General features: G+C 33.8%; 1 protein-coding gene across 3 annotated transcripts in view; it reads right to left on the bottom strand.

Moving 5' to 3' along the window:
* The window catches only part of ZC3H6 (zinc finger CCCH-type containing 6), a 98317-nt gene that overhangs the window by 14662 nt on the left and 71268 nt on the right, over positions 1-12387 (bottom strand). For all 3 annotated transcript variants that reach the window (XM_023742810.1, XM_023742809.1, XM_023742811.1), the window contains exons 5-7: positions 9467-9600; positions 5559-5675; positions 4798-4909 (exon numbers count right to left, since the gene is read on the bottom strand). In XM_023742810.1, the coding sequence (XP_023598578.1) occupies positions 4798-4909; positions 5559-5675; positions 9467-9600 (363 nt within the window). The remainder of the gene's footprint in view (positions 1-4797; positions 4910-5558; positions 5676-9466; positions 9601-12387) is intronic.

Raw genomic sequence — 12387 nt, 5'->3', positions numbered from 1 at the left:
AAGTACAATAAAATATTTAAAAAAAAAAAAAAAAAAGGAATATATATTTTAATTATGCAGCAAAATATTCCAAAAAGTTTTAAAAATCTACCTCACTCTGTTAAAACTAGAAAACTACTTTGGAAAAGAAAAAATGTTTATAATGGTTATAGCAAATACTATAGTATTTTAATTATGCAAGTTCTTTTACTTTCCACAATAAAATACCATACAGAACAAATAAATTTTTCCAAGAGCTCATATCTATGAAGAAAATAAAGGGGTTTGATGGGCCATGTTAAAGTTAAACATCAAAAAAATGAAAATTACAGGTCAATCTTAAGATTTTTTGAGATAAACTTCTAAGGAAAATAGTAAATCAAGAAGTACAGTTAAAAATATGCCATTCTCAGGTGGTTTTTACTCAGGTGGGTGGTTTTAGGAAATTTAAGATTATAATTATCATACTGATAAGATAAACGGCAGAAAATAACATGATCATCTTGGCAGAGGCAAAAGGCAATTGATAAAATTAAAAATCCTTTTTTGATTAAAAAAAACTTAGTAAAATAAAGAACATAATACATTAAAAGCTGCAAAAGTCAGAACCTATATAAGGCAGAAACCTGTTAGAGAAGGAAAACTCAAATATTTTCCACTAAAACGAACAACAGACAAATGGTAAGACTGCACCCTGTCAAAGACAGAAAACTTGCGAGACCCAGAAAAACAAGGCAGTCCTGTCAAGTTCCAGCTCTCACAGCTTTCACTGTATTTTCTTCATTTGATGTTGAAAGAAAATCTATCCTGAAAGTACAATCACAAGCTAAAGCAAAAGGGGCACTATCATTAAAACATGTATTATGTTTACTGCAATCACTATTATTTAACATTATTCTGGAAGTATAGCCAATACAATTAAAATTAAGTAGAAGGTATAAATATTGTGAATTAAATAAAATGATCACTATTTGTTAATGGTATGACTACGTGGGAAAAAACGCACATAAGAATAGACTCAAGGCTTTTAGAAACAGATTTCAGCAAGCTCAATAAGGTGTCTAGTTTCCAAAGAAATATAGCTAAATTGGAAAAAGTTTTATTTTTCTTGAGTAGGTCAAAATTATAAAATTCATCAGTTTGGGGGAGATGTAAAAAATTGCCAAAAACATTTTGAAAAAGAAGGAAGGAATATTTGCCCTACTCAATATCAGACATACTATGATACAGGGGACTAGTCAAATAGCACAACAGACAACAGTAGTATAGAAGCAGAACTACACACGTAGGAAAGTTTAGGATCTCATAAAGGGATGACAGGATGAGACGATGAGTTAACCATTTGGAAAATAAGCTTCCTACTGCACATTATACATTAAAATAGAATCCATACGAATTAAAGATATAAATGTTAAGTAAAAAATACAAGTTTCACAATTATTATAGCTAGATCACTTCAAAAAAAATTTATGTATATATCTATATACACATATATAACCAAAACCAAAAACCAAATCCACTACCGTCAAGTCATTCTGACTCATAGTGACTCTACAGGACGGAGAAAAACTGCCCCAGAGGGTTTCCAAGGAGAGGGCTGGTGGATTCAAACTGCCAACCTTTTGGTTAGCAGCTGAGCTCTTAACCACTAATCCACTGGGGTTCCACACACATATATACATCCATTCAAACATACCTGAGCATAGAAAACAGTTTGAAAGACTTCATGCCATATTAGTAGCATGATTCATCCCCAAAGGATGAGATAACTTAGGATTAAAAAAAAAAAAAATTATTTAATTTTCAAAGTAGAGAGAATAATAAAATGAACTCCCTCATGCTGACCACGTAGGTTCAACACTTTTCATCATTTAGCCAATTTTGTGAAATCTATATCCCTTCACTTCTTTCATGAGTCTCCCTCCAAACACTGGAGTATTTTAAGCATATTCCAAAGACATTTCATCTGTAAATATTTAAGATTCTATTTCAAATAGATAAGGAATATTTTTTCTTAACAATCTCATTAACAACTTAACAAAATTAATATGTTAATTTAATCTAATATCCATCAACATACAAATTTGCAGACTATTTCAAAAAAATGCCTTTTTATGATTGATCTATTCAAATCAGGATCCAAACACGATCCACAAATTGCATCTACTGCATTTTTACGCAAATAATGCGCACTTTCTACATTTGTTTGCCAACCACACCCTCCCCCAATGAGGTATGTTCATAAGATCACTATACTAATTTTTTTACAGAAATACGTAAAAAAAATTGGCACAGTGGCGCTTACGAACACATCTCGTGGAGGGAGGGTGAAGTTGGCAAACAAATGTAAAAGGCATGTGTTATTTGTGTAAAAATATGGTAGTTAATGTATCTCAAGAGTTTCTTTTATCCCTCTCTAAAAGTTTCCCTCCTCTTTTTATTTTTATATCATTTATTTGTTAAAGAAAACATGTCATTTGCTCTCTTGACATATCAACTGAAATTTGGTTAATTGTATCTCCGTGATACCCTATATCTCCTGTAATTTTTTTTGTGATATTCTATATATCCTGTTAGGTCCCTGGGTGGCGCAAATGGTTTGCACTCAATTATTAATGAAAAGGTTGGCAGTTCAAACCCACCCAGTGGTGTCACAGAAGGCAGGCCTGGAAATTGGTTTCCATAAAGATTAGAGCCAAGAAAATCCTAGGGAGCGCAGTTCTACTGTAACGCATGGGCTTGCCATGAGTTGGAATTGACTTCACTTCAACGGGTTTTGTTTTGTTGTGTTGTTTTATCTCCTGTATTTCCTATATAATGGTGATTAGATCTAGAAGTTTGGTCAGATTCAAATTCCCATTTCTCGTAATACGACCTCATAGATGGTGTTTAAATACTCCTAACTGCATCGTATCAGGAGGCATTTAATGTCTGCTTGTTCCTCTTTCACAGCCTGGGTGGCACAGTGGTTAAGAGACTGGCTGCTAACCAAAAGGTTGGCAGTTCGAATCCACCAGCTGCTCCTTGGGAACCCTATGGGGCAGTTCTACTCTGTCCTATAGGGTCACTATAAGTCAGAATTGTCTCAACAACAACAGGTTTGGACTTTTTGGTTCCTCTTTCAGTGATGTTAAGACTGATCAGCTGGTTCAGGTTTAGTAGGCCTGATCCACCCATTGTGAGGTTCCTCATCAACTTTTCACTTAATGATTTTAGCAGCCATCAGTAATCATTGTCTAGATCCATTAATTAATTAGAATTTGCAAAATGGTGGAATTGCTAGATCAAAGGGTAAATTCATGTGTAATTTTGTAAGACATTGCCAAATTCCCCTCCATCATGGTGTACCATTTTTGCATTCCAACCAGCAAGGTATGTCTATTTTTCCACAGCATTGTCAACAAACTTTACTGTCATTTTTTTTTTTTTTCAAGTCTGATAGCTGCAAATGGCATCTCAGTATAGCTTAATCCACATTCTTCTTGTGAAGATGACTGAGTATCTGTTCATGTGTTTCTGGGACATTTGCATTTCTTTTTCTGTAAACTATCTGTATCTCCTGCTCTATTTTTTTTCTCAATTTTTAGAAGCTCATATATTAAGGATATTACCTCTTGGTAAGTTATATAAGTTGAAAACAATTGTTTTCACTTTAATATTTATCTTTTTATTTTGCTTAAGTCATGTATTTTTGCTATGCAGATTAAAATCTTATGTAATCAAATTTTCAATCTCTTCCCTTTTTGCTTCTGGATTTTGAGTCATAGTTAGGAAAGTTTTCTGCTTTCCTGAGTTATAAAGGAATTCACTCATGCACTCCTCTGTTATTTGCATGGCCTAACTAACCACTGTACCACCAGGGCTCCAAATTTTTTAGTTAGATCTATTTTTCATTTTCTATTATATTCACTTCCTTTAAAAAAAAATTTTTTTGTAAAGGTGACAAAATTATCTTAAAATTTATATGGAAAAATACACGTGAAATAACCAGGAAATTAGGAAAAAAAAAAGACTAGTGAGCAAAGCTACTCTACCAGATATCACCGTACTGTTGAGGTAGAAATAATTAAAGCAAAGCAACACAGACATGAGGGCAAGTAGGTCCATGGAGTCGAACAGAAAGCCTAGTGGGAAAAACCCCATATATATAAACATTCTGTGTATGATAAACATAGAATTTCAAATGTGCAAGAAAAGGTTCCATTACTCATAATGGTAGTGAGCAAACAGCTAGATATTTGGGGGAAAATTAACACAGAAAGATTCAGAATGTATTATTTAAAAACAAAATAATAACAGTACCACAACAACGTATAGAATGAAATTCCAATTTTGGGTGGGGGCAGGGGTACAATTTAAATGTACAAATTTCCGGGGGGAAAAGTAGGGAAGAATAAATACTGTTTATCATTGACTGGTAAGATCTGATGAGACTTTGATTTTATAATTTTCAACAATGATCACGTATTACTCATGAAGCTATGTAAAATAAGTCATAGAATAAGTATTTTGCTAAGTCTTCCTTCAGGAAGCACAGCTTCTTGAAATACTTTAAGCTAATTATATTAAATATAAAGTACCCTTATTTCTTAAATTTTTTTTTTCCAAAGGGAAGTTACTTCATTTTCCCTATAGAGTAAAATTCAGTTTGCCCTTTTGAAGTACAAGGACTTTCTAGACTGGGTTTATGTAATATGGTATTTTAAATTTAAAACCAAACTAGGCTTTCTAGATTGTATCTATGATTTTTTAAAATCTCAATGATGTTTAAAAACCTCAATACTCAATATTCTGGTAATACATTTTAATAAAGGATATTATGCATATAAATGCAGTTTTCTCCTTTGGTACAATATCCTTGTAAATAAAATTTGCAGATCTCTTTTCTCTTCTCCAACTCTGCATCATGATCGAATTTACACTGATCTCCCTGGTACAGAAAAGAAGAAAAAAAGAAAAGAAATAAACAAGGAAACCAAGAAAAAAGAAAAACAATTGAATTGAATATTCTTCATGGTGTGTCACAGTGGAACACTGTCATATCTCCAGTCTTTCAATATTGAGTTAATGATTCAAACCATCCCTTAGAATTCTTGCCTAAGACAGTGGATGTGGCTAAGTCGATGTGCAGAGGGGCAGGATGTGAGCTGGTAAAGGGCATGGCCTCAGAAGACGCTGCCTGTGTTCTACCAGCACTCATCATCTCTAGACAACATTCTACGGGAACATTATTTAACCTTGGTGCTACACATAAAATGGGGGTAATAACAGCAACTACTTTGTAAGGTTGCTGCAAGGATTAAATCATTTAATATTAATGATCCACTTAGAACAATAACTGCCACAAAGTCAGTGTTATATATCTGTCAAAGAAAATCTGTTATCAACAAATTTTATTATTGTCCCAGAATATAATAACTGAGTCCCATGTACAGTATTTCCACGCAAAATACATCTTGAAGAACCAGTTTCTTTAAAACTACTAGACATAAAAAATAAAAATCAATCCCCCAAAAAAGATTTTAAATTTTAATAATTACTTTGAAAATTAAAATTATTTGGTACCCCAATAAGTTTACCTTAATACATCTCCCTTCTAGAAAGTATTTGCAGATTTGTTTTCCTTTATGTTCCACTGTGTGCTGATTAATAAATTCCTGAGTCATAACCTTCCATTTTTTCCCTTGTTTACTATTCTGTAAGAAAAAAATTCATTTGAATGCTACATATGAAATATTAATAGGTATTAAAATGTATATTCATATGGATCTGGAAAGTAATATAAGTTGACTATTAAAATCGATCAAGATTAGACATTCTGATCCCATTAATTTATTTGGAGAGAGATAAAACTTTTAGTAATCTGCTTATTGCTATTAGTGATTACAAAGAACCCCACTTCTTTCTATTTTAATTGAGATGCGTAATTACAATCTTTAAAATAAAACTATGAAACGTAACAATAGTACTTAGTTTTAGCAAAAGTATAATAAAATCTGCACTCTCATGTATTGTTAGTAGGTATGTTATAAAAGACTTTAAAATGTTTGTATCTTTTGACACAGAATTTGTACTTTTCAGGATTAATCTAAAGGAATTATCAGGGAGGCACACAAAGATTTATTCAGAAAAATAATTTCTGCAGAATTACTTACGTAGCAAAACAAATATACAAACAAACAAAAAACCTAGAAACATTCTACACATCCAAAAATAAGAGATTGGTCAAATACACTAGGATGTATTTAGGTGGTAGAATATTATGCAGTCATTAAATACCATGTGGTGAAACGACTATTTTGGGACATCAGAAAATGTTAACAATATGTTACTATGTGAAAAAATGATCCCAATTTTCTAATAACAAATAAATGCAAAGAAAAACAGACTGGAAGAACATCCACCACATTTTAATAGTGTATGTCTCTACATGGAGGGACTAGAGAATATTTCTAGGTTATTCTCCACTTTCCCTTTAGGTTGTTATCTAGGTTATTCTCCACGAAGCACAAGCTATGAAAACAGGAAATTGCTTTACAGTAAACACTTAAGGTAACAGATGGAGAGATTTAAATCTAATCCTCAGTGCTCACAGCTGAAATACATAACTATGAGGATTCTGAAAAAAAGTACAAGAATACTGAGAGAACAGGCTCTTGTAAAAATAAAGAATACCCAACTTGCCCCCGGAATAAAACTGCTTAAAATATACTTTGATAGAATCATTTAAAATGTTTTAAATGTATGTAGATTTGATTCACAAACATTTTATATTTCTAGGTTCATTTAGAACTGGTAAATATAAATGACCAGTTCACATATGCCTTCTGCACTGTTGTACTGTCAGAGAAAATAAGCATCATGCCAAATTAAGGTACAAACTTGAGCATGTAACTCTGAAATTAGGCAATCACACACACACACACAAAAAAAAAAATGAAAAAGTCAAGTTGTACCTATAGTTTGCTTTCTCTCTACACTGTTTTCTAATAATTTGCTTCACTGTTTCAAAATAAGATTTTTATTTAAAAAAAAAAAAACAAGTTTATTCAGTTTAAACAAGCAGAAAGTATCTCATTATTGTTAACTATGGGAAATAATGGTTATAACTGAGGGACCCTGGAAAATCTAAAGCAACCGGAACAAATAAATTTTTAGGACAAAATAAAGTACCTAGAAGATCTGAGCTTTTAAATTTGATCCTATAGAGAAACCACAAATGTCCTCTACCCTTAAGATCTCATGAAATGTAAGAACTGGAAGAACCACAGAAGTAATCTAGTTCATCCCTCTCATTGGACAAACGCGGAAACTGAAGATTAAAGAAGTTAGCAACTTCTTTAGCCACATGGTGAGTTAGTAGAGTCAGGATACAATTGTGCCTTCTGGCTCTGTGTTCTTTATACTCTATCATATTACCTCTAATGTACCACTGTGCACGAGAAAGGGGGAGAGGGGAGGGAGAGAGGGAGGGAAAGAAAACCAAACTGCCTACTTGGTCATTTTAAAATTTATTTACTCTAAGAAGATGTATGATATTGATATAAGCCACATGAGCATAAAATATGTTAAAATATATAAGGAAGAGGAAATAAAGGGATCTACCAGGAAAAGAATATACATTCACAGAAAATTTAATAGCTATTATAAAGACTGGAGAAATTTAAGAGTTTTGCGGCCAACAAAAGTTTTCTTGTTCTGTGACACTTGAGTTTTCAAGAAAATTAGTGTGGACATGAGGGTATCCCTGGACTTACTTGGCATTTGAGGGATCTTACCCTCCCTGAAAGGTACTTCAGTGGCCCAAAGGTTTGTGCTTGACTGCTAACCTAAACGTTGGCCATTAAAACCCACCCACTCATACAGTGGAAGAAAAGGCCTGGTGATCTACCTCTGTAAAGATTACAGCCAAGAAGATACTATGGTGCAGTTCTACTCTGTAGCACATGGGGTCACCATGAGTCAGAATCGACTCAATGGCAACAACAACATAGTCTCTGAAAGGCCGAGGGTGGAAACGGATACATGGTGACCACTCTAGTGTGGACCACATGCTCACTCTACTCTGGATGGGCCTCCTCCAGACCACTCCTGAACATGAGCTGCTCTGGCACTCTCCTGGTTTTTTCTAAAATCCTAAGAAGAAATATCTGTCCTGACAGCCAGTAAACTGACATAGTTCATAATGTATTTTAATCATGATCAACAAAAGGAAAAATATTCTGAATCTGATGAACGCAAAAGACAGTTTCATCTGATTTTCTATTACATGATAAAGAATCCTTTAGTTGCAGCTCAGATTTGTAGACATCTAAACTGTTAGTGCTTTAAGAGACCATTTAAGTTAATTTAACTATACTCTCATTTTACAGATCAAGTAAATTGAAACTGAGAGACAAGTAGTAACTTCCTCAAAGTCATGCTTTCTTGGAAGCTATTTTTTCCAGCTATTTTTTCCAGCTAAGTATTGGGTATAGGAGAAGGCTTACTTAGAAAGCATTCATATTAGTATGGTCTAGGGAAGGCAGAACATTCTAGAGGTCTACTGGTGTCTAAGCAGATGGAAAGGCAGAAATTCCAAGTCAATGTTTCTAAAGCTGCTGTTCCATGGAAGGTGAGTGGCTTAGTGAATGTTTATAGGTACGTCGACAAAAAAAGAGTTCATGGACAAGTAAATTTGGAAAATGATGGGATGAACAAAGCAAAACAGGTTTGTTTATGCCTAACCTTCTCTGTGCCCAAGAGCAGATAAGCATGTGCTGGGTTTCACAAATTTACCGGGGCCTGAAATTCATTTTTTAGGTCATGCCTATTAACATCTTCCTAAATAGTATACTAAGGAATACGTATTAAGAAATCTCTGCCTAGAATCTTTAAACTCAAAGACCAGAAAACCAAGAAGTTTCAAATTATAGTATATAGCTATCCCTTAGGTTTCACTCAAGGCTGCAAGTTCTAATAACACATGCTTGCTCTGTATAATTAAATCAAACCCTACTAGAACAGTGGCAGAATACAGGAATTGGACTACTCTACTCCAGAGAGTTGTACCAAGTTTGAAATGTATATGTTCAGAACTCAATTCAATGCAACATATATTTATTCAGTATCTACTACATGCAAGGCACGTAAGTTCATCTTTCCAACCATTTATACCCCCTTTTCTTCTCTTTCAATGTTTTCAACTCTAATAACTAAGCTAATTTACCACCACCTCCCTTCTTGGCCCTGTTATTGACCTGGGGAAGATGACGCCTAGAAAAGGAAAACACAGCCAAGGACTAATACAGCATATATGTTTGCTTTCAAACATATCTATTTTATTTGGAGATAACCTAAATTTACATATATATACTAGTATCGTGACTAATTAAAATAAAAATTTTAATTCTATACTCATTTAATCTGAGCTAGAAATTCTTCTTTCAATGCTCTCCTTGCAACCAAACAGATTAAAAGATGGAAAAGTTCCTCTTTTCCTCAGTACCTCTTGAAAGTCATCCACTCCTGAAAAAACATTAGGACCTTTATTGGATCTTCCCCCATGGTCTTTGCGTTTGACCTTCTTCTGCAAACCACGTCCACAACCAACGTTATAACTTTTAACCCTCTGTTCAATACCTAAAAAAGTTAAAACATACTTGAAATATAGAGAAACAGCACGCCTGTCAATCTATTAGTTTACAAGGAACGGCAGATTTTAAATAGTCTGTAATACACAGTGCATTCCTCTTGTTCCACTAGATTCAATGAAAAAAATTAAATCTTTACATTTCACTTACTAGGTTTTGCTTCTTGTCCCTTTTTAAGGGATGCTAACAGCACAAGGGAAGCAAAAAAAAAAAAAAACAAGGCTATACATGGCTAGAGAAGTCAAATCTCCTAGTTTTATTCTTTTCAATTTTCCTTAGAATAAGATCTCTAACAAGGTCCCAAAGGTTTCCTGTTTTTAACAGAATTAAATATCTTATTTATTTTTAAGGAAGACGTTATTGGTATTTGAGGTTAATTTTTAGCAAACCGAGTTTCTGTTTAACTTTAATATACACATGCATCTCCCAGTAAAAATTATATTCATCTTTAGCTTTTGAAAAATTTCGCATTCAAAAGTATCTAAAAAGATACCAAATTACAAAATTATGTTAGGGCAGTAAGTTACAATTTGTTTTTTCATTTACCAAAGGTATATGGAGCTAGTAAGTTTTCTAATGCCCTTAAAACTTGTAAAACCTTACTGACCCAAAACTTTCCTGGATTACATCATTATGTACAGAAAGGTAAATCTGTACTGCATTCTTTAAAAGCTGTCAATAAAAATCAATCTATATTTTTATTTTAAAATGTTTAAACTGACTTAGCATGGTTGTAACTATATGGAGAAGTATTTGGGGGAAATACCAAAACAACCAAACCTGTTGCCATCGAGTCAATTCCAACTCATAGTGACCCTACAGGACACAGCAGAACTGCCCCCATAGGCTGTAAATCTTTACAGAAGCAGACTGCCACATCTTTCTCCTATGAAGCAGCCGGTGGGCTCAAACTGCCAACCTTTTGGTTAGCAGCCGAGTACTTAACCACTGTGCCACCAGAGCTCCTTTTTGGGGAAACAGGAAAGAGTAAAGTATCTCAAAATAAGAGTAGAAAATTTCACTTATGATGTGAAATTGATTTGATGAGGCTCACTGGTTAGGATCTCATATCACTGTACACTCTCACTGATGAAGAACTGTCCTGGATCATGTCTTTATTAAACAAATAAAAGTAAACTTGATAGCATGCTTCAACTGTAAAATGTTTTATAAAGGAATGAACCTTTAAATAATCTAGAACAGCATCAGCATCACCTAGGACCTTGTTAGAAATGAAAATTATTGGGCCCCACCACGACCAGAATCAGAAACTTTGGGGGTATGTCCAGAAACCTGTGTCTTAACAAGCTCTCCATGTGATTCTCATGCACACTAAAGTTTGAGAACAACTGGACGAGGGAGACAATTGCTTTGATAGCTTATGCTCAACTAATTAAAGATAAATACATAAGAAGAAAGAATTGTTTCAGTTAGAAAGAATGTGAAGAAATAAGATAGCAAAAGTATCAGCAAAGGCAATTGATATGAAGCGGCAACTTACAAAAGAGAAATACAAATAGGCAATAAACATACGAAAAAATGTTTCAAAGTAATTAAACGTTAAAAAATAATATACCAGTTTTCCCCCTCAAATAATAATAAAGCTCTGTGTTGGGGGGATTTGGAGAAACTAGCATTTTCATACACTGGTGGGGGTGCTGTAAATCACCTTTTTGCGTAACAGCTTGGTACATGGATCAAAAAGCTGCAAATGTATGGCTATGTCTTTTGATCCAGTAATTATACTTTTCAAACAAACTGAGGGTAACTTAAATGTCAAATAATTACAACCAACAAGCCCAACAATTTGTTAGACAAATTATGGTATATCTATTGAATCTAATACAATGGCAATATTAGAAACTATTCATTAACTTAAGAATGACTGAGTTATAAGTCAGAATTAAGGGGAAAATAAATTGTAACAGTATATACCGTTTTTTGTTAAAAATAGTGGTCAGAAAAATTCTAGAAGAATATAAACCAAACATATTAATAGTAATTATTTCTGAGTTGTAGGGATTCCAATTATCTTTGTTTTATCTTTGATTTTTGCTTCCCCCACTCCTCCCCCCTTTTCTGCATTGACCCATATATTACTTTCATAATTCAGGGAAAAAAACGAATGTGAGAATAAAATGCAATATGCAATTCTTTAAAGGAACAAACAAGGAAGAGCTTGAAAGGAAAAACCTCAGGTGGGATGCCCTCTCTACAAGCAGGATGATCCCAGACACCACCCCATCTAGACTCCAGGAACAAATTTACTGATTACCATAGCATAACGCACAGATAGATAAACTCATCTTCCCTCAGTTTAGTTAAGACTAGATTCATATTTTTCAAAAGAGTTTTGCTAAGAAATCAAGAAAAAAAGCCATAGAAATAACAGTTAACTCATAACTGTTTCCTTCATTCAAAGATAATTAAATGACAGTTACATAAGAGTGTGGCTGCTCACTACTTCACCTCAGCCTCATCGTGGTCCAGTTTGCTTCAAGTAGACACACTGAGTAGCCAATTCTGAAGGCTGATTTGAGCCTACATAGTCTGTAGTTTCTTCACTATTGCCGCCAGCTAGCATCTTGCCCTGTTCTCTCCAGGGACCAAATGCTTCAATATGGCAGGTGAATAGGTGATCACTCCAGAAATTCCTCGAGATTATGTTCTTATTCCCAATTGTTCCTAGTCCCACGTACATTTGTATAGCAAAGATAATTGCCATATTTGAAACCTAATAAAAGACTGGCTTCCCAGAATTTTTTCCTTATAGATC

Source organism: Trichechus manatus, unplaced genomic scaffold (genome assembly GCF_000243295.1).
Source record: "Trichechus manatus latirostris isolate Lorelei unplaced genomic scaffold, TriManLat1.0 scaffold00219, whole genome shotgun sequence".
Lineage (NCBI taxonomy): Eukaryota > Metazoa > Chordata > Mammalia > Sirenia > Trichechidae > Trichechus > Trichechus manatus.
This window is presented reverse-complemented; position numbering and strand designations above follow the sequence as displayed.